Here is a 23,924-nt window from a genome sequence, read left to right on the forward strand (position 1 = left end):
TGGAGGGGGAAAGACTTTGCATTAACAAAAGTAGGAGAACAGTGTGCTTGCAGGCGCTGAAAGAGTGTCTTTTGAAGAAAGAAAAGGGAGGGGCGCCCCCCTTGCCTTTCTTCCTTCCCACTCACCCTTTAGCCTAGCCTTGCTTCTTCCACCCGCCCCCTTTAGCTGGTCCTCCCTGCCCTCTGTTCGCCTCCCTTCTAAAGTTTGGGATTTTCCTGAAGGATTTGCACGCATTATTTGCTTTTACATTGATTCCTATGGGAAACATTGTTTCATCTTACGAACTTTTCACCTTACGAATCTCCTCCTGGAACCAATTAAGTTCATATCATGAGGTACCACTGTATAGACAAATGCTAAATGTTAATAAATAAAAATAAAACATAATTGCAACAGAAGTTGCCATTATACCTATACCTAGTAACTCTATTTGTAATAAAAATTTTGGAATACTACCCTGTTTCCCCCAGAATAAGACATCCCCTGATAATAAGCCCAATCAGGCTTTTGGATGCATGGCAATAAGGCCAAGCACTTATTTCAGAGTTCAGAAAAATATAAGACGGGGTCTTATTTTCAGGCAAACACAGTAAATGATTTAGCAATCATTTGTGATGCAAGTGACAAAAAGGTAAATGTAGTATTGGGTTGCATTAAGAAGGATATTTTCCATGTTATACAATAGAAAGTATAATTCCACTTATTCTGCTTCAGTCATACCCCACTCTGAAGGGTATGTTCAGTTCTGAGTTATTATTAAGTAGAATAATAAAAATAGGATGGACATCTGAAGATTCGCTATGAAGAATCTGCCTAGCATCTGACCGATAAAGTCACTTGGATTTGTTCACATTAGAATCTGGTTCAGCAACTCCTATGGAGAAGTATATGAGACATTTGAGCCTTTTCAGACAAAAGATAAAGTCTATGAGACATTTGAGGAATTTAGAGCTGGTTCTTTCAATTGAATGAGATCATCCATCTATCCCTGATAATGTACTTTGCTTTTATGACAGAGATGGAATTTGATTTATCCTTCTTCAGTATGTTGCACATATTATATTTGTCTTGGCTATTGTTTTTATTTTTTTGTTTTAAAACTATAATAAGTAAGATTCCTGAAGTTACTCTGGTGATAAGTATGGCCTGCAAGCAAAGAAATAAATCCATATCTAAAATATATTTTCATTATTTTATTTTTTAGATGGATGGATGGTGCTTTTCTAGATCTCAATGGAGAAAAGATGGAAGTTGAAGTAGATGAATTTTTTAGAGACATTTATAAGACAGTAAGATTTTTTCAACAGCAGCAAAAGAAAGCTGAAATAGAAAGAAAAAAGTCACTGAGAAGAGCAGTAGTTGAAGAGAGAGTAGAGGAAGAAAAGAAAGACACTCCAACTATTTCAATGTGTAATTCTGTAATGCAGCAGATTAAAGATTTCAAAGTAAGTTTAATTATAAAGCAAAGTTTTAAAAACTATGTGCTGAACAGACTGTGTGCTATACAGTGTGCTATACAGACTGGTACATCCAGTGAATGAAGAAATTATAGAAGAGCAGATTTAATTCAAATAAGGTTTAGATTTCAAATGCTCTTTCCTGGCCAGCTGAGCCATGATAATATTGTTAACTCAGTCAAAAGTACATCAACAGTCTAGCCTAGGGATAGGCAAAGTTGGCTATTCTATGACTTGTGGACTTCAACTCCCAGAATTCCTGAACCAATCATGCTAGCTCAGGAATTCTGGGAGTTGAAGTCCACATTTCATAGAAGAGCCAACTTTGCCTACCCCTGGCCTATGTAGGCCGTCTCAAAGAGGAAGAACTGAGGCTATAGAGTAGTTCAATGCAGAGGTGGGCTGCTAAGGTGGAACGATGACGTGTGAGTGCCCCTGTGGCTCTGAGTGGTAGCAGAATCCAGTGCGATTTTGCTACTGCACCTGTGCAGGTAGCAAAATCGTGCTCGGAGATGCAGGTGTGCCCATGTTTCGGCATGGTTTTTTGCTTCCCCGCATACACGGAATCTATTTTTCTACTTGCATTTTTACATGGTTTTGAACTGCTAGGTTGGCAGAAGCTGGGAAAGTAATGGGAGCTCACTCCATTACGTGATGCTAGGGATTCAAACTGTTGAACTGCTGACCTTTCTGATTGACAAGCTCAGTGTTTTAGCCACTGAGCCACCGCGTCTCCTTGAGAGTTATACAGTACCATAGTACCCAATAAAAAGCTTTTCTTTTGTGTGGGGCATGAGATTCTATGATTTGACTGACTACTGTGGTTTAGAAATCACCACAAATTGCATTAGTCACTGGTTTGCATTCTTACTGGTTACTGGTTATGTCCTAAAATCTATAACAAGGGTGTCAAACTGGATTTCTTCAAGGGCCAGATCAACATTGTAGTTCTACTCTGCGGGTCAGTTTGGGGAGGTAGAGAATGGGATGGACACCTCCTGCAGCTCCCTGCCAGCCAAAATGGATTGTCCTGCTAGTAACTACATTATAATTTCGCCATTTCAAAAATGTTATTGGGAGTAGTCAAGAAGGCACTGGTGATTTTCAGACTTAGGGACAATGTGTGTGTGTGTGTGTATATTTGTGTGAGTATGTACACAAGTATGTATGAAGAAATAAATATATGCTTTGAGCTATGTTGCCAAAAATCCTAAATAAATTTCAAATTTGTGTAACATTTTAATTTTTTTTCTCTCAACCAGGAAAATATTCCCTTGGTGACTATCCTTTGTAATCCAGGAATAAAAGCTCGTCATTGGAATCAGATGTCAGATATTGTTGGATATGATTTAACTCCAGATTCTGGAACTACCTTAAGAAAAGTGTTAAAGCAGAACTTAAATCCTTATTTAGACCAATTTGAAGTCATAAGTATGGGAGCAAGTAAGGTAAGATAAAACATTATTAAACCCAATTCCTCAAGATCCAAAAGAATTAAATAATGAAATAATTTATTTCCTCTATGGCATAGGAATTTTCATTAGAAAAAGCAATGCATAATATGATAGAGACCTGGGATTCAATTTCCTTCCAAACTGGCTTATATCGTGAGACTGGAGTTAGTATTCTATCTGCTGTTGATGAAATCCAAACAATTCTAGATGATCAGATTGTAAAAACACAAACAATGAGGGGCTCTCCATTCATTAAACCATTTGAACAACAAATGAAGGTATTTGCTTTCTCTGTTCTCTCTTAATTCTGGATGTGTGTACTGTATATCCTTAAACTGTTAACCTGCATTCCTTGATAAATTTGCTCTGGATTGTGGTCTTATTTTTAATCAAAGGTAATCAAAGTATAATTTATAAAACAGTTATAGGGTATTCATTTAAAAAAATACATAATTCAAACATTAAAAGGTACAAGTCTTTAAATCTTAAATAGACACTACAATTTTTCTTAAATATTAGGTCAGCAAAGTTTTGAAGGGGTGCTTCAGTATGATAAAAGTATTTTCCTTTACTTCTTGTCACTTCGAGCCCTCATACACCCATTTTATTCTGAGTAACTAAAATTGGAGTCTGCTCCAGGGGTGGGCTTTAAAACTGCCCAGTTGTAAGAAAGTGACTATCACAACCTATTCTTGGGTACATTGTGCCCCATCTATCAATTACTTGCAGATAAATCCTCCCTGTGATAATGCTTGAATTCTAGGAATGCTGTTCTTCTTAAAATATATGATTTACCTTCTACTGTATCTTTTATTTAGATTTCCCCCAAAGACAATTTCTTTACCCAGAATTTATTACTCTCAATTACAGATGAGAGACAAGGCAATTTCTAAAGTAGTCCCAAGGATAACCAAGTGGAAGAGAGTTTCCAATTTAATTTGTCCCATTATTCTGGTTTTAACTTTGCCTTTCATATTATAGATATAGATGTATATATATAGATATAGATTATCTGTGCTAAAATCTTAATGCATTTTTAGGAATGGGAAGAACGCTTAATCAGAATTCAAGAGACTATTGATGAGTGGCTAAAAGTGCAAGCTCAGTGGCTTTACTTGGAACCAATTTTTTCTTCAGAAGACATTATGCAACAAATGCCAGAGGAAGGTCGCCAGTTCCAGACTGTGGATAGATATTGGAAAGATATTATGAAATACTGTGCCAAAGATCCCAAGGTAAAGTAGTAATCATGAGTCTGCTCTGATTAGGTGAAATAAGTGTACCATATATTTGTAAGCTGTGCACAAAATCTTTGAGAGACTTTTCTTTTGTAAAGTAGCTTCAGAGGTGGGTTCCTCCGGTTCGCACCAGTTTTGTAGAACCAGTAGTAAATCAGTGGTGAAGGCATGAAGGCATTTGTTCCGTGCTGGTCTGTAGATGTTGCCATCTTTGGGGGGGGGGGATTTTTTTGCTGATTTTTGCTTCTCTGCATGTGCAGAAACCAAGTTTTCAGCACTGCACATGCACCGCTGTCTTGTTTTTGGCTTATTTTGCCATTTGTGCTTGTTTTTTGGCACTGCACATGTGCGTGCAGCCACATGTCACGGGAGGAAGCAAACTGATGGCAAGATAAGTTAGAATCCACCCCTGAGTGGCCTGGTATTGGAGTTGCAGAAAGCTATAACTGAACGTCTATCATACTGTGTGAAACAGCAGAATGGCAGAATTTTGGGGGGAGTGGGTGGGTGGAATTCTGAATATATATACAGTGGTCCCTCGATCATCGCGAGGGTTCCGTTCCAGGGCCCCACGCGACGATCGATTTTTCGCGAAGTAGCGGTGCGGAAGTAAAAACACCATCTGCGCATGCGCAGATGGTGTTTTTACTTCCACCGCAGCAGCGAGGAGCCGAAGATTGGGGTTTCCCCGCCGCCTCGCTGCTGCCGCTTGTCCACACGCGCGCCGCCCGGCCTTCGCCCGCCCACCCCGTTGCTCTCGCTGCTTCCCAGCTGGGAAGCGGCCCCCGCGCGCGCGCCGCCCGGCCTTCGCCCACCCACCCTGTTGCTCTTATTGCTTCCCAGCTGGGAAGCAGCCCCCGCGCACGCGCCGCCCGGCCTTCCCCCGCCCACCCCGTTGCTCTTATTGCTTCCCAGCTGGGAAGCGGCCCCCGCGCGCGCGCCGCCCGGCCTTCCCCCGCCCACCCCGTTGCTCTTATTGCTTCCCAGCTGGGGAAACTCCACCATCTACGCATGCGTGGCCATAGAAAAAAAGGGCACGCATGCGCAGATGGTGTTGTTTACTTCCGGGTTGAAAACTCGCGATATAGCCCTTTCGCGATGCTCGAGGACGCGAAACTCGAGGGATCACTGTATATGGATTCAGAGATTTTTGGTGACGTTTCGACAAGGTCCCACTTGTATGGGAGTGAATATATATAAATTTTAAAAATTCAACAAAAACATATGAGATATATATATATATATCTGAAGATGACGAGTGAAACCTCGTCGAAATGTCACCAGAAATCTCAGAAATCTCTCTATATATATCACATGTTTTTGCTGAAATTTTAAAATTAAGGGAGACTAGGATGGCACTATTTCGGCCTTGTTCTGTCCTCATAAGCTAGCCACACCCTTACTGGGATTTGATCCGGCAGCTTCCGCCTTGCTTCTGCCAGACCTGATCCCTTCAGCTCTGTACCAGGGAGGGGCTATATGTTTTATGGCTGTATGTAAATATATATATATATATATATATATATATATATATATATATATATATATATATATGTCACATGTTTAAGCTGAATTTGAAAATTAAGGGAGACTAGGACAGATCTATTTCGGCCTTATTTTGGCCTCATCAGCTAGCCATACCCACTGGGACTTGAACCTGCAACCTTTGCCTTGTAAGGCAGAGAATTATCCTCTAGGCTACAGTATCCAATCCCTTCAGAGATTTCTGGCGACGTTTCAATGAGGTCCCACTCGTCATCTTCAGATATATATATATCTCACATGTTTTTTGTTGAATTTTTAAAATTAAGGGAGACTAGGATAGCGCTATTTTGGCCTTGTTCTGGCCTCATCAGCTAGCCATACCCTTACTGGGATTTGATCCTGGGGCTTCTGCCTTGTAAGGCAGAGAATTAACCTCTATGCCACAGGATATGATCCCTTCAGCTTTGTATCAGGGAGGGGCTATATTTTTTTTCCATTGGATATATATATATTCCTAAATGTAAAAGTTAAATTTCACATGAACCAAAAATTAACGTGCAGTTGATGAAAAATAACTGCACAATGGAGTGTTCAATTGTTTTTAATCATTATTTCAAAATTGCAAGTAGTCCTGTAATTTGGTAGTTCATTTAGTGACTGTTCACTGAAAAAGGTGACTTATGATTGCTGCAGCATCCCCATGGTCACATGATTTACATTCAGATGACAACTGGCAACTGACTCATATTTATGTCTTGGGGTTATGTGATCACCTTTTGCACTTTCTGATAAGCCAAGTCAATGGAGAAGCCAGAATCACTTAACCACCATGTTACTAATTTAATAACTGCAGTGATTCACTTAACAACTGTGGCAAGATAATGGTAAAATGGGGCCAACTCATGTAACAAATTTCTCATTTATCAACATAAAATCTGGGCTCAATTGTGGGTGTAAGTTGAGGACTACCAGTATTAAAGGGCGTTTAATGAAATAAACTTTATAATCTGTAATCAGGATTCACTCACCAAAATTGCAAAAATAGAAATATTTTAGTGTGAAATTATACAATAAAATTTGCATTCTTAATTAATTCCTAAGTTTGATAATAGGCTGGATGAAGATGAACAAACTAAAACTGTCATCAAGTAATATTGCTATTAGTAGGAAATCAAGTTCTGAATTTGCATCTCATTCAGTTCAGAATGGGTTCATACTCTCATGTAAGGAGTACCCAACTAACTGATGAATTGTCAAAGTCGGGTTAGAGTTGAGGTACAGCTGATAATTGTGCAAATCAGTTCCTTCACTGCTTGGCTACTGCAAGGCAATATCCAGAAATGTTAGTTTTAATAAAATATGGCAACTGGGTCCTACATGTAGACCAGTAGTGGGTTTTAGAATTCATTGCTACCAGTTCATGCTCACGTGCGCAATGTTCCTGAGCATGTGCAAAGCACCCTGGGTGGGTGGGGGGTGATACCTATTCTCAGAACCGGCCAAACTGGGAGCAACCCACGTCTGATGTAGAGTAGTCGGTTGTAAATATCAATATAAATAATTATAGATTTCCACTAACTCCATTTTTTCAATTAATTTTTAATTAATTAATCCATGTTAACTATCAATATTTGTCAGATGCCTGGCAAAAGTTTTGAACCTAGAATTATTTATAAATATTACATGAATAACATTTTTGATAAATGTATGGAACATTACTTGTGCCTTCAATTGTGTAAGGCTTTCAGCCGCATGAAATTAATGAAAAAAATGTTTAGAAATTTAAACATGCTGAGGCTCCCAACTCTATGAAGAGCATGTTAGTGTGTTCTGTCGGGCTCTCTGGTAGAATCCTCCCAAAAATTCACAGGTACAAATTTCAGACACACACACGTTTGAAAATTCAAAACAATGTTCTTTATAAGGAAAATTCACTTAACCTAAGCCCTCTTTTGGTATAGCAAAGAGCACTCGTCTCCAAACAAACTGGTAATTTATACAAGTCCCTTATCAGTTCTGTGATACTTAGCTTGCAACTGTGAGGCAATTCACAGTCCTTCTTTCACAAAGTGAAACACACTTTGCTCTGGTTTAGTTTCAAAGCGGGGAAAAATCAGCACACAAAAAGTCAAAGTCAGTAAAGCAGGCACGAAACACAACAATCAGATAATCCTCCACAATGGCCAAACCCACAGGCTGCTATTTATAGCAGCCTCACTAATTACCACAGCCCCACCCAAACACAGGTGGCCTCATTTTCTTTGATAATAATCTCTCAGTTGTTGTTGCCTATGCATCGCTTTCCGCATGCATGGCTGTATCATTAACTCTTGTTCTGAATCCAAGGAGGAGCTAGATAATTGATCTCCTTCTGAGCTGTCTGCCACATTCTCCTCCTCCCTGTCACTCATGTCTTCTTGGTCAGAGGAGCCTTCATCATCAGATTCCACCAGGGGCAAAACAGGCCTGCAGCATGTGGATGTCTCCCCCACATTCACAGTCCTTGGGGCAGGAGCTGGGCCAGAGCTAACCACAACATTAGTGTATGTATTATTTTTTTTGCCATTTTTTTATCATACAAAAATAGACATAATTTTTTCCCCAAGCCCTTGTTGCAAATGTACTTAGCAGTGTAATTGTTGGACATATAATTCTAGTCTAGGGTTTAGTTTAGTTTTCTCTTCTTTTTTAGGTTCTTGCTGCCACTTCATTAACAGGGTTGTTGGAAAAACTTCAGAACTGTAATGATCTTCTTGACAAAATCATGAAAGGATTGAATGCCTACCTTGAGAAGAAGCGCCTCTTTTTCCCCCGGTATGTTTCTGTTGTTCATTATTAAAGCTGGAATAGATATCTTTAAATTCATATTTTATGCAAACATACTCAATTATGGTAATTGATGTGTTATTAATTTATTTTAGCTTTTTTTTCTTGTCTAATGATGAGATGTTGGAGATACTATCAGAGACTAAAGACCCTCTCCGTGTCCAGCCTCACCTGAAAAAGTGTTTTGAGGGCATTGCTAAACTTGAATTTCGGCCAAATCTGGATATTAAGGCAATGTATAGCACTGAAGGTGAACGTGTGGAATTTATTTTTACTATTTCAACTTCTGAAGCTCGGGGAGCTGTTGAAAAGTGGCTAATACAAGTAGAAGATGCTATGCTGAGGAGTATTCATGATGTTATTACAAGATCAAGACTGGTATATTTTCTGTTAAATATTTAGAATTTTAATTAGCGGATATGCACGGTTATTAGATCTGACTGAATTGGTTGTGTTTCCTCAGTCATTTTGAGGGAAACTAAAGCTGAATTGATGGAAGGGTAAATAGATTTAGAAAGTCAACAGGGAGGAGCTTGAAAGTCTCCCTCCCCTCATGTAGATTAAACTCAACTAGCAATGTCCTCCATATGTAGATAGATTATAGTTAATCTTAGTTATAGTGAGACTACAAAACAAATTTCAGTAACCTCACTCAAGACTGCTTATAATTAGAAACATAGAAACATAGAAGACTGATGGCAGAAAAAGACCTCATGGTCCATCTAGTCTGCCCATATACTATTTCCTGTATTTTATCTTACAGTAGATATATGTTTATCCCAGGCATGTTTAAATTCAGTTACTGTGGATTTACCAACCACGTCTGCTGGAAGTTTGTTCCAAGGATCTACTACTCTTTCAGTAAAATAATATTTTCTCATGTTGCCTTTGATCTTTCCCCCAACTAACTTCAGATTGTGTCCCCTTGTTCTTGTGTTCACTTTCCTATTAAAAACACTTCCCTCCTGAACCTTATTTAACCCTTTAACATATTTAAATGTTTTGATCATGTCCCCCCTTTTCCTTGTGTACTCCAGACTATACAGATTGAGTTCATTAAGTCTTTCCTGATACGTTTTATGCTTAAGACCTTCCACCATTCTTGTAGCCCGTCTTTGGACCCGCTCAATTTTGTCAATATCTTTTTGTAGGTGAGGTCTCCAGAACTGAACACAGTACTCCAAATGTGGTCTCACCAGCGCTCTATATAAGGGGATCACAATCTACACAATTTATAGCTGATGGTTATTAAAATGGAAGTGGATGTTCTGATCTTCACCTATTTGCCATTCTGAAAACGGGGGAAGGGACGGGGACGACGACTGATTTAGCCTTGATAATCTATGGTTTTGCATTTTGTGAAATGAAAGTAACACTGATAATTTCCTTAGGCATATCCAGAAAGCCCAAGAAAGGATTGGGTGAGAGAATGGCCTGGGCAGGTAGTTTTATGCGTCTCACAAATGTTCTGGACAAGTGAAGTTCATGAAGCCATAGCTAGTGGCCCAGAGGTACTATTATGAATTGTAATTTTTCTGATATTATTTTGTATTATCATCAGCCATGTTATATTTCTACAGTGTGTCTCATCTTAAGTCTCTGTTGAATTAGTAATGCAAGTTATATCTGGAACCAACTCACCCCAAAGATTCGCATTGCCCACACCCTCCTGGCCTTTTGAAAGGCTTTGAAAACACACCTTTGCCAGCTGGCCTGAGGCCGTTGAGCATGAACAATCTGCTCTGTCCGATAGTATGTTTGTGATATGATTTTTGGTTGAATGGTCTTTTAATGTCTGGGGTTTTTAAATTTGTATTGTTTTACTCTGAATGGCTTTTTCATCTTAGGGTTTTTAAATGTTATATTATTTTATCTTGTACACCGCCTTAAGTCTAGTGGAAAAGGTCGGCCTACAAATGTAAATAAATAAATTTAAATAAATTAAATAAATTTAAATAAATTAAGCAAGCAAACAAACAAATATCAACGTCAACACTCCATTGAAGTTGAATTTTATTTTTGGTGAATATTCAGGGCTTGCAGAATTATTACAAGGCTCTTCAATATCAGCTAAACAATATTGTAGAGCTGGTAAGAGGGAAGTTGTCTAAACAAACACGGATTACACTGGGTGCTTTGGTCACTATTGATGTGCATGCTAGAGATGTCGTCATGGAAATGATTGAAAGCGGTATGTAACATATTTTTATTCATCTCCATAAAAGAATATATACTGTTGTCTGCTTGATTTTTGCCTGGTTATTTAAGAAATTGTCTTTTAATTTAATTATATTTTAAAATTAATAAATCTGTCATTTTAGACATGTCTCAATTATTTTTGGATAGCTTTCCTTTTCTAGCTTAGAATTATTAAGCCTAAAATATTTTCCTTCTTTATATTCTACTAGGTGTTTTAAAGGAAACAGATTTTCAATGGCTTGCTCAGTTGCGATATTACTGGGAATATGATAATGTACGCGTGCGTATCATCAATTGCAATGTAAAATATGCTTATGAATATCTTGGCAATTCTCCTCGACTTGTTATCACTCCTCTCACAGACAGATGTTATCGCACTCTGGTAAGGTTTTAAAAATTCAGTTTTTAAAAAGTCAGTTAATTACAATAAATCCTAGTACTGTACTTGTAAAGTTACCTTGTATTACCTCAAATATTGTTCTTTTATGTATACTGAGAGCATATGCACTAAGACAATTCCTTGTGTATTCAATCACACTTGGCAAATAAAATTCTATTCTATTCTATTCTATCCTTTGTCAGCCCTATTGATTCTAAGAAATGAAATTTATGTATAAGTAACATTCTCCAGATTTAATGCAATTCTTCAAGATTATCTTATCCTATTGAAATTAAGTATCTGATTCTGATAATGTTGTAAAACTGGAAAATATAAATGAGTTTGTTTTGAATTAGGAATCTGTTATTAGAATAGCAAAAAACATATACAGTGATACCTTGTCTTACAAACTTAATTGGTTCCGGAATGAGGTTCTTAAGGTGACAAGTTTGTAAGACAAAACAATGTTTCCCATAGGAATCAATGGAAAAGCGATTAATGCGTGCAAGCCCAAAATTCACCCCTTTTGCCAGCCGAAGCGCCCGATTTTGCGCTGCTGGTATTCCCCTAAGGCTCCCCTCCATAGGAAACCCCACCTCTGGATCTCTGTGTTTTTGCGATGCTGCGATTTCACTGAGGCTCCCCTCGCTGGGAAACCCCACCACCAGACTTCTGTTGCCAGTGAAGCGCCCGTTTTTGCGCTGCTGGGATTCCCCTGCTGGGATTCCCCTGCAGCATCACAAAACCACAGAAGTCTGGAGGTGGGGTTTTCCATGGAGGGGAGCCTCAGGAGAATCCCAATAGCGCAAAAATGGGTGCTTCGCTGGCAACGGAAGTCCGGAGGCGGGGCATCCCAGTGGCGCCGGTGGGTTTGTAAGGTGAAAATAGTTTGTAAGAAGAGGCAAAAAAATCTTAAACCCCGGGTTTGTATCTCGAAAAGTTTGTATGACGAGGCGTTTGTAAGACGAGGTATCACTGTACTATATTCTTGATTCAAAGAAAATGACAGATCTGCTCTGATGTGATTACATATAATTTCATTAGTTTTCAAGTTTGAGGATTTATATTTTGAAATATTATCATTAATGTCTTTCTTTTAGATTGGAGCATTTTATTTAAATCTCGGTGGTGCTCCAGAAGGTCCAGCTGGGACAGGTAAAACAGAGACAACCAAAGATTTGGCTAAAGCTGTTGCAGTACAATGTGTTGTCTTCAACTGCTCTGATGGCCTTGATTATCTAGCCATGGGGAAGGTAAATTGAAATTGCATTTTTAAAAGTATGATTTCAATTTTTAAAATATTCCTAAATTTTATAAGTACAAGGAATTCTTGTAATCAACCCAACACCATAGTTTGTAGTAATTTTTTCACTCTCATAGGGCTGAAGGCAGTGATGGGCTGCACTTACCTCTGTTTACTGGGACACCTTTGGGTGGGTGTAGGTGATTACAGTCGCATGAGCAGGAATTGGACATGGGCACTCGGCGCGAGATTTGCTTCCTGCGCATGCGCATGCTTTTTTATTTCTGCGCATGCACCAAAGCATAAAAATTGCCAAAAATTGCCAAAATCTCGTGGTCGCGCATGTCCCTGTGTGAGACTTCACTTCCTGCACATAATAATAATAATTAATAATAATTTATTAGATTTGTATTCTGCCCCTCTCCGAGGACTTGGGGTGGCTCACAACAATATAAACAGTGTACAAATCCAATTTTAAAAAAATACAATTTAAAACCCTTATAATAAAATAATCACACAATCCAATCAAACCATACACCAACCTTGACAATTGGGGTGCGTGTTAATTTCCCCATGCCTGGCGGCAAAGATGAATTTTTAATAACTGACGAAAGGCAAGGAGGGTGGGGGCAGTCCTGATCTCTGTGGGCAGTTGGTTCCATAGGGCCGGGGCTGCCACAGAGAAGGCTCTTCCCCTGGATCCCGCCAGATGACATTGTTTAGTTGACGGGACCTGGAGAAGGCCAACTCTGTGGGACCTAATCGGCTGCTGGCACTGTTCCCCGTAGGCTGCGCGCCCGCGCGCCCCAAAATACCCCCCCGCGCACCCTTTTCCATGGGCGCGCAGTCCCCATCCCCCTGCCAGCCCGCGGGGGGGGGGCGGGGAAGTGCCGGTAGCAGAAGGGAAGGGAGCCACGGCTGCCCCTGCCTCCCCATGTTGCCTCCGGCCCACTCGGCCTTTCATCACTGCCCCCCGCCCGATCCGCCCCCTCTGCTCCTCCGCCGGGCGCCAGGGATGCATGGCTGCTTCCTCTTCGCTGCAGAGCCACGCGGAGGCGAAGACACGGCGCATGGCCACGCTCCGCCTCCCGGTAGCCCGGCCGACTTTTGGAGCCGTTTTGTTTTCATGGTGCAAAGCCACATAGTCCCGGACTCCGAAATCGCTCTCTTCTCCGGTCAGCAAAGCCATCTGCCCAGGAAAGCGCCACACGTTGAAAAAGCGCGATGCTTTCCTGGGCAGCCGGCTTGCTGGCCAGAGAAGCGAGCGATCTGGGATTCGGGACCGTGTGGCTTTGCACCATGAAGACAAACGGCTCCGGAGCAGGTAAAAGTCGGCCGGGCGGAGGCAGCGTGTGGCTACTTCCTCTTCGCTGCAGAGCCGCGCGGAGGCGAAGACATGGCGCCCGGCCACACTCCGCCTCCCGGTATCCCGGCTGACTTTTGGAGCCGTTTTGTTTTCGGCGGGGCGGAGGCGGCGCACGGAGGCGAAGACACGGTGCCCGGCCACGCTCCGCCTCCCGGTAGCCCGGCCGAAAACAAAACGGCTCCAAAAGTCGGCCGGGATACCGGGAGCAAGGCGGAGCGTGGCCGGGCGCCGCGGATGCCTGAGAGAGCGAGGGGGTGCATGGCTGCTTCCTCTTCGCTGCAGAGCTGCCGGGCGGAGGTGAAGACAACGGCACCCTCCACTCTCTCTCCGGCTCTCTCTCTCTCTCTCTTTTTCTCTCTGTTGCTGGCGTGGTGAATGAGAGAGAAAGAAAGAGAGAGAGAAAGGAGGGGAGAGAGAATGAGAGAGAAAGAAAGCAAGAGAGAAAGAGAGGGAAAGAAAGCAAGAGGGAGAGAAAGAGAGGGGGAAGGAGGGAGAGGGAAAGACATAGAGGGAGGGAAGGAGGGAGAGAGAAAGAGCAAAAAAGAGAGGAAGGAAGGAAGGAAGAGAGAAAAAGGAGGGGAGAGAGAATGAGAGAGAAAGAAAGCAAGAGAGAAAGAGAGAGAAAGAAAGCAAGAGAGAGAGAGATAGGGGGGAAGGAGGGAGAGGGAAAGACATAGAGGGAGGGAAGGAGGGAGAGAGAAAGAGCAAAAAAGAGAGGAAGGAAGGAAGAGAGAAAGGAAGAGGGATGGAGAGAGAGAGGGAAAGAAAGATGAAGGGAGAGAGAAAGGGGGAGGGAGAGATAGAAAGGAGGGAGAGGGGGTAGTTAGATAGGGAGAGGTACTGTATTTATTTATTTATTTATATATATTTATTTATATATATATATATATATATATATATATATATATTTATTTATTTATTTATTTATTTATTTATTTATACTTATATGCCGCCCAGTGGCAAAGGGACTGCCGCTCAGACACTATACTTTTCCGCTCACCCCGAAAAAAATTAGAAGGAACACTGGCTGCTGGTATTTCAACACTTTGAATTGTGACCGGAAATTGGTCGGCAGCCAGTGCAGGCCACGGAGTGTGCACAAGAATGCACAAGAAGCAAATCTTGGGGCGGGCACATGCACCCGACTGTTGGTCAGCTGGAGCTGCACATGCAGCTCCATTTCCGCTACCAGAACAGCGCTCCAGCCCTCGTAGGGGGAGCAGCCCACCCCTGGCTGAAGGCAAAGTTTAGTAAATGCTATTTGTTTTAATTGGTATAACAACAAAATTTTATCTGTTTAAAATTTGTATAACTGCCCATCTTAAAACCAATGTATGAGCAGTTTACACATCGAAAACTAAAACAAAGTATACAGGCAATAGAAACAAAAGAAACAATAAAACCAAACCCAGAAAAACCTGGCACCACAATCACACTTTCCTGATACAACCTGCAATGTCCTCATGTCATTCTAACCTCATACTATTCTAATGCTTGGGAGAACAACCAGGATTTAACTATTATTTCATGATGCCCATTCATTTACAAAGTTAGACATCCTTTTAAACAACCAACAGATATGGTGGTATATAAGACATATGATCCCAAATATATAACCATTTTTCTCATGTTAATCACCTTGATTTAGAAGGTTTAGCTTGATAGATAGCATGGTGGTTGTCACAAGGATTATCAACATTCACTTTTTTGAGAATGTCAGGTCTTCTTCTTTACACTTCATTTTGCTATAGTGATTTGGAGCAGTAGCTATACAGTCATATGATGGGTGTGACCTGTAGTCTTAGAATAACTGATAGATACAGTTTGGACAGTTTACTGTATTTCTTAAAGAAGATGCTTGTACATAGGTTATGTCATGGTAGACCAGTGTTTCTCAAATAGTGTGACGGGCCCCCCCTGGGAGGGCTCAGAGTGATGCCAGGGGAGGCATGTGACCCCGGGGAACATGCTCTTTTTTTGCCATAGGGTGTAGGAGTTTTTGCACTGAATAATAGCACACAACACAGAGTAGGATATATGAAGTGCATGTCACAAACCCTTAAGAGATACCATGGAAAAATATTTAACAGGGATGAAAAGAAAGGAGGAGAGAGATGAAGATAACGAGACAAACATAAATCTCTTGAAAGCTAAGATGAGGAAATATGACGAAGTGTATGTAGTGCTTGGCTTCACTGTAAATATGGTAGGAGACGAGGAAAGATCAGTATGTTTACTGTGTATAAAAATGTTGGCAGCAGACAGCATGAAGCCAAATAAATTAAGGCGTCACTTAAACTCATTATACCCCAATCAGGCTGATAAGCCGCTTTTAGTTTTTTCAGCAAAAACATGCTGAATATTGCGAACAATCGTCCCAGCGGATAGTTAGGAGCACAAACTGTTTACTTCTTCCTGGGGGGAGGGGATAATTGACAAAACACTGCAGTAGACAAACAATCAAATAAACAATATTCCAATCAAGGAACTGCCAAACAAGCTAACAGTAAAAAGCCATCCAAAGAACTTCTAAAACCACCCTAGGACAAGCCACTAGTATATAAACTGAAAGCAAACCTCTCTCCTTACTATCACTGATGATGTTACTTAATTTGGGTAATAAAACATCTGTAAGAAAACAACCAAGCTCTAATAGTACCAAAGATTCCTTATTTCAACCTCAAGCTACAAATACAGTATTCTCCTTTATTGGAACAAGTGTTAGTTCTGAGAATGTTTAACTCAGAATGTTTAATTATGTCGGCATGTTAAATTACATATTCTTGATGTGTATGCTGTTTTGCCTTTAGTTTTTTAAGGGTTTAGCTTCTTCAGGTGCTTGGGCCTGCTTTGATGAATTCAATCGCATTGAACTGGAGGTACTGTCTGTGGTAGCCCAGCAGATTCTTTGCATCCAGAGAGCTATACAACTGAAGCTGGAGATATTTAATTTTGAAGGAACTGAACTGAGGCTTAATCCCAATTGTTTTGTTGCTATTACTATGAATCCAGGTTATGCAGGTCGCTCTGAACTACCAGATAATCTGAAGGTAAGATAGAAAAATAAATAGATTAATGGGATAATTCAGATATGCCTTTAAACAGCCATGTATTAAAGTTGTGAGTGCTTCACCCTGGAAAAGTGCATGTATTTCATATGCATAAAAGATATAGTGATCATAAACAGCATGTGCCAATGTATTATTTATATACATCTTAACATTTCCAATGATAGATATGTGAATGTGGCAGTTGTCTTGAATGATTAATAAACCAATAAATGTATTTATTTATTTATTTATTGGATTTGTATGCCGCCTCCCTCCGTGGACTCGGGGCGGCTAACAACAGTGATAAAAACAATATGTAGCAATCCAATAATAAAACAACTAAAAACCCTTATTATAAAAACCAGACATACATACTGACATACCATGCATAAACTGTAGAGGCCCAGGGGGAAAGAATATCTCAGTTCCCCCATGCCTGACGGCAGAGGTGGGTTTTAAGGAGCTTACGAAAGGCGAGGAGGGTGGGGGCAGTTCTGATCTCTGAAGGGAGTTGGTTCCAGAGGGCCGGGGCCACCACAGAGAAGGCTCCTCCCCTGGGTCCTGCCAAGTGACATTGTTTAGTTGACGGGACCTGGAGAAGGCCCACTCTGTGGGACCTAATCGGTCGCTGGGATTCGTGCGGCAGAAGGTGGTCCCGGAGATCATCTGGTCTGGTGCCATAAAGGGTTTTATAGGTCATAACCAACACTTTGAATTGTGACCGGAAACTAATCGGCAACCAATGCAGACTGCGGAGTGTTGGTGTGACATGGGCATTTTTGGGAAAGCCCATGAAAGCAGCTGAAGGTGGATATGATTTTCTGAGAATAGGAGCATTACAGATCCTGTAATAATATAAAATTTTCTTTCTAGGACCAAGCTTGAAAGCATTGCACGATAGGAGTGATGGCTAACCTTTTCCGAACCTAGTGCTCAAAGCATGTGCATGTGTGCGTGAATGCATGTGTGTGGACCCGAACCCTCAAAATGCATGTGTACCCTGCCCGCGCGTGCACACTTTGTCCCCATCCCCATGCTTGCATGCTTCTCCATGTTTGCTCCACAAATGTATGTGCCCCCATGCTTGCATGGGCCCTGCCCCCACGCATGCACAACAGAGACCCAAAGACCAGCTGGCTGGGAATAGGTGCCCACAGAGAGTGCTGCATGCCACCTCTGGCACATGTGCCATAGGCTTACCATCATGGCTCCATAGGCTTTTGAAATGATTCAGTCTGAAATGCGAACTACTGCTTTAATAAAAGAATACTTACTTGGCCACACACACAGTATCTAAAATAAACCTTACTGCAGATACTAAATAGTATTTTATTGTGAAAGATTATAGATGTCGCTCATATAGTAATTTTATGATACCAGTTTTCAGAGATAATAGCAATGCATATGTTTTTATTCTATTCTTTTAGGTTCTTTTCCGAACAGTTGCTATGATGGTTCCTAATTATGCCCTCATTGCTGAAATATCTCTATATTCTTATGGATTTCTGAATGCTAAACCATTGTCTGTGAAGATAGTGATGACCTACAGATTGTGCTCAGAACAACTTTCATCTCAGTTTCACTATGACTATGGAATGCGTGCAGTTAAAGCGGTACTAATAGCTGCTGGTAACCTAAAACTAAAATTCCCAACAGAGAATGAAGATATACTGGTAAGAACTACCTTGCAGTTTACAAATTTGAAATTAATCCATTCAGGTTAAGTGGATAATTTTGCAATTAACAATAGTTTTTTTGCTTAATTAAGTTTCTTTTTTTGTTTTGTCAGCTCCTTCGATCAATCAAAGATGTAAATGAGCCTAAATTTTTATCTCATGACATACCTCTATTTATGGGAATTACAAGTGATTTATTTCCTGGCATTAAGCTTCCAGAAGCTGACTACAGTGTGAGTATATTAGTAAAATGTTATTTGTCAGTAATATTTTTATTTTCCATAATTAATAATTATTTGCTACATATGCACAATGAAGATAAAGTTTTGAATTGTACCGGTAATTATGGTAAGAAAGTTTAGACCATTTCTGTGAAACAAAAATCCATTCAGGTTCAATGTATTTGTATAAGTTCTTTACCTTTTAATAATTAATGAAAGACATTTCAAAATATGGCTTAACTTTGACATTTATGTCTTTACTTCTAGAATTGTATTTCTAAACTCTTGGTAATCTAGTTCAATATGTTTTTAAAAATATGTTTTTCAGTGTCTTCATAATTTAAAAAGAACATCTCCATTAACAGCCATAATAGCTGACCAACAATATAATTCTATGCATGTCCACTCAAAAGTCACTCAAAAATATTATAGTTAAACATAATTAAACTTTTGTTTAACATATTTAGAATTATTCAGTACATAGAAACATAGAAGACTGACGGCAGAAAAAGACCTCATGGTCCATCTAGTCTGCCCTTATACTATTTCCTGTATTTCATCTTACAATGGATATATTTTTATCCCAGGCATGTTTAAATTCAGTTACTGTGGATTTACCAACCACGTCTGCTGGAAGTTTGTTCCAAGAATCTACTACTCTTTCAGTGAAATAATATTTTCTCACGTTGCTATTGATCTTTACCCCAACTAACTTCAGATTGTGTCCCCTTGTTCTTGTGTTCACTTTCCTATTAAAAACACTTTCCTCCTGAACCTTATTTAACCCTTTAACATATTTAAATGTTTCGATCATGTCCCCCCTTTTCCTTCTGTCCTCCAGACTATACAGATTGAGTTCATTAAGTCTTTCCTGATACGTTTTATGCTTTAGACCTTCCATATTATAAAGGATTGTACAATATGTTCATGCTCATGCTCTGATCAATTCCTGGTTAAATAATTGCAATGTACTTTTCATGTGGCTGCTTTTGAAGAGTAGTCTGAAGTCAATGGTGTGGGTAGTTACGGGTATACCATGGCACACTCAGGTTGTAGCATTACTTTACAATCTGCACTGGCTTCAAATATACTATTGGATGCAATTGAACATGCTGGTTAGTTTTGTAAAGCTGTCCATGCCACAAAGGCAGACCTTTTTCAGGACTGCCTATCTCTGAACATTTCTTCCAATTCCACAAGACCCACTAGATTGAAATTTCTTTGGGCCTTCTGTCTGAAGCAAGCCATCTGATGGGACATAGGAAGCCTGTTTCTGTCCTGGTGCCTGCCCTATCAGAGATTCAGAGGGTTCTGACCCTGTGGCCTCCTATAAGATTTGGAAAACATGTTTCTTGTCCTTTCCAATACACAATGGTATTAGCTGAGCCATTTTTAAGATTAAGTGACTATTTGTGTTCCCTCTCAGATACATTGTATTTTATTTCTAGTTTTGCTTTAGGTTATTTTTTATTTTTAATCCAAAATTAGCTATCTTCTGGAGTTGTAATAAGTAGGCCATGGCCATACAAATTGAACAAATAAGCACAATATATTGCTTAAATAAATAAATGTGACCTACTTCAGTTTTAATTTTCTTTCTAGGGCCATTCTTAAGATATTCCTGATATTGAGCAATGCTATATTTTGAATCATATTATTCAATTATGTTCAAGAAATAAAAATATAAAATTTATTTTTATTTCTTGAACATAATTGAATAATATGATAATATTTATTATTATTTTATTATCATAACATTATTTTATGATAATAAAATAATAAAATAATAAAAATATAAAATTTATTTTTATTGTATTTCAGGATTTTTTGGAATGTGCAACTGAATGTTGCAAAGAGCATAATGTCCAACCTGTTAAAGTTTTTCTAGAAAAGATGATACAGACTTATGAAATGATGATAGTTAGACATGGGTAAGTTCATTGATGATAAGTAATATTCATAAGTATTTGTTATGGTTTCATCAATATAATAGTTGGTTTACAGGAAAAAAATTAACCCCCTAAGACTAATGTAAGGCTATCCCATTGGGTATAGATAAAAATGATATGATTGGGATGGGTAGGAGAAAGATGATGCCATATCATGTGTATTCTGTGATTACATGCACCGGTCAGAAAACAAGAAGGATAACTTTTCCATTATATAATGGTGACAGAAGAAGGTTTAATCTTGCTAGTATAGGTGACAAACTGTGTAATCGGGGTTACTTCATAACTTCAATCTAATCTCATTTTTTTTCTTACTTACCATGGAGTTCTTTTTAAAATATAAAGCAAGAAAACAAGCCATTCAATTCTTTAACATAATTACAGTTTTATGAATTCACAGTGTTCTGCTGTAATCCACTACTGGACATTAGCCAGGTTTTAAGGGTATTCTGTTTAGAGAAATGAGTCAGTCCACATTTTGGAACAAAGCAGACAGAGAAGGATAGGAGTCAGTGGTAAGGAAAAAAACAGTAATATAATACACAAAGGGTTCAATTTCTTTTGGTATTAATAAAGTTTGTTGCAATATTTTTTGGGCTTTAGCATGTTTTTTTATAGTGTCTTCAGTAGACCCAATGCAGTTAATCTGATAAGGTTGGTCCATACAGTGAATTAGCTATCAAATTGACATTATTTTATTAAAAATTCACAACTCCTGATTATAATGTATTTGTTTAGGGAAATTCAAGTTTGTATTAAAAGTGAAAAAGACACCATAGGGAATCTATAATTGGGTTCTATGAACTACCATAGGGAGTCTATGATTGGATTCACATAGTATTCTGGCCCATTTTAACTTTAGTGCAATATGTTATAAGTCAAACTTGCCTCTACAACTATACCTAATGTATGATCACCTTGCATTGTTGGACAAAAAGCATGAAAGATATCTTCCAATTGCAAAGTGAATGGATACATGCAGCTTGCATACATGCAAGAGAGTGCTGTAAAACACTATAAGGCTGTATATAAGTCTAAGTGCTGTTGCCATTGTTATAATTGAGCTGTTGGAATTGGAATTCATTATTTAACTACTTAATTTAAACACCAGATTATCAAACATATGTCCATAAAATACATTAAATGCATGTAGTGTAAATACTGTATAAAGGAAACAAACAATAAAATAACAACTATGACACATTAAATGACACAATAGTATTTTTAACCCCCCAAAACCTGACTGAAATAATTTGGATTTTTAATAAGTTATGGAAAACCAATAGAGACTGACTGATATTCTGAAGGGACAGTATTTTGCTTGAAATATTCAGCTTGTTTTCCTTCCTGTAACTTCATAAAAACTCAGTGTGCTCCCACTCGCTCATTTTTTTTTTCTATAATTCCATTTTTAGTTTTGTGGCAATTAAATGGGTATAGATATTGTCAGGGCTGAAAAAAATACTGAAAAATAACTTTTATTTTATCAGGTTTATGCTTGTAGGAGAGCCTTTTTCTGGCAAGACCAAAGTTCTGCATGTATTAGCAGATACACTCTCTCTAATGAATGAGCGTGGGTATGGAGAAGAAGAAAAGGTAATACACAGAACTGTCAATCCAAAAGCTATTACTATGGGGCAACTCTTTGGACGATTTGATCCAGTATCTCATGAGGTAAGCATTCCATAGATTACAAAAATGTACCTTATAGTTTTGATCAATTTAAATCTTTAGGTAGAGTAGAGTAATTGAATTACTTATGGATAATGGGGTGAACCAACTGCACTATAATATATAAGCATCTGTGTACTTGTATACTTTTATGCATGTTTCAGGAAATGTTCCAAATGCACAACATAATACAATCTATCCTTTTTATTTGTTTAGTTAAGGCTACCCATCTCCACAAAGATTCTAGAAAGCTTACAAAATATCAATTGTATAATTAAAACACAACTGCCCACACAAGAAAAAACAATGACATTTTAAAAGGGCTTCACAAATACTCTAACCCAGACCTGGCACTACAGGCAGATATTAAGATGCTGCCAGGACATTTGGACATACCTCCGTGGGAATGCTATTCTAGAGGGTGCAAGTGTTTTTAATGAAATTTATCAAGTCACTGCACAATTATCAGTCATGGAGAAAAATTCTTAACCTCCTTAGTTTGATCACTCAGTGGGATATGTAGTTTGCTGAATGTCATGTTAATCTGGTATGTATTTGAAACATGACTGTATATACATACATTCCCAAATGTATGTATATACGTTCCCAAATATTCCTGATTTGGGAATGTATATACACACATTCCCCAAATCAGTATATCAGAAGTGGGTTTCAGCAAGTTCTCAATGGTTCTGGAGAACTGGTAGTGGAAATTTTGAGTATTTCAGAAAACCAGTAGTGGAAATCAGAGTTGGGTTCTACTTACCTTCCCTACCAATTTGCATCGCAGTGGCAGTGTGTGTTTTGCCCCCGTCATGTAGCTCAAAACACCCAGAAATTACCATTTGCATCTGCAGTAGTTTTTGTGGATGGGCAGAGGGATTTTTCCAAGTCACCATGAACCAAGTCAAGAACATGGACCGCTGATCATTGCTGCCTGTACGGCGAGCAGCGGTAAATTTCTACTACTGGTTCTAAAGAACTGGTCTGAACCGGCAGCAACCCACCTCAGTGAAAATTTCAAGTAGTTTGGAGAACTGGTAAATACCATCTCTGACTGGTCCCACCCCTATCTATTCTCTGCCTCCCGAGTCTCAGCTGATCAGGAGGAAATGGGGATTTTGCAGTAACTTTCTCCTGGAGTGGGATGGGAATGGAGATTTTATAGTATCCCCTGCCATGCCCACCAAGCCATGCCCACAGAATCGGGAGTAAACAAAATTGAATCCCATCACTGCTTGAATACACGTGCTAGGGCAATAGAAGCAGTTTCCTCGTGTTTCTCTTCTTCATTCCAGTGGACAGATGGCATAGTGGCCAATACTTTTCGAGAGTTTGCTTTAACTGAAACACCTGACCGCAAATGGGTTGTTTTTGATGGTCCTATTGATACTCTTTGGATAGAAAGTATGAACACTGTGTTAGATGACAACAAAAAGGTAATGCTATTAATTACCTTGGATTGCTGAGTGGGGGTTGGGATTGTATTAGTTTACAAATTATCCGCTTCTTCCAATTATTGCCTACATATACTTAATTTTGAGAATTAAGGGAGTTAATTTTCCCCCCCCCTATTACTTATTTTTAAATTATTCATAAAGTGTATCATAAAAAAGAAACTTAAATTTATATTTCAGTAACCTTCATTATGCCTATTTTGTAAAAAAAAAAAGGCTTAGCGGTACAATATGTATAATTCACATTTTAAAA

The 23,924-nt window shown here is 39.1% G+C and overlaps 1 protein-coding gene across 1 annotated transcript in view; it reads left to right on the top strand.

The window, feature by feature from the left end:
- Nucleotides 1–23,924, top strand: part of DNAH12 (dynein axonemal heavy chain 12) — a 114,719-nt gene that overhangs the window by 25,765 nt on the left and 65,030 nt on the right. Inside the window, 16 exon segments of the mRNA XM_070738468.1 lie at nt 1,205–1,445; nt 2,720–2,905; nt 2,989–3,189; nt 3,952–4,146; nt 8,327–8,448; nt 8,556–8,838; nt 9,852–9,971; nt 10,495–10,651; nt 10,869–11,041; nt 12,139–12,291; nt 16,458–16,697; nt 18,125–18,370; nt 18,487–18,606; nt 20,416–20,525; nt 22,034–22,217; nt 23,513–23,653. Of these exon segments, the coding sequence (XP_070594569.1) occupies nt 1,205–1,445; nt 2,720–2,905; nt 2,989–3,189; nt 3,952–4,146; nt 8,327–8,448; nt 8,556–8,838; nt 9,852–9,971; nt 10,495–10,651; nt 10,869–11,041; nt 12,139–12,291; nt 16,458–16,697; nt 18,125–18,370; nt 18,487–18,606; nt 20,416–20,525; nt 22,034–22,217; nt 23,513–23,653 (2,872 nt within the window).

This window comes from Erythrolamprus reginae, chromosome 2 (genome assembly GCF_031021105.1).
Source record: "Erythrolamprus reginae isolate rEryReg1 chromosome 2, rEryReg1.hap1, whole genome shotgun sequence".
NCBI lineage: Eukaryota > Metazoa > Chordata > Lepidosauria > Squamata > Dipsadidae > Erythrolamprus > Erythrolamprus reginae.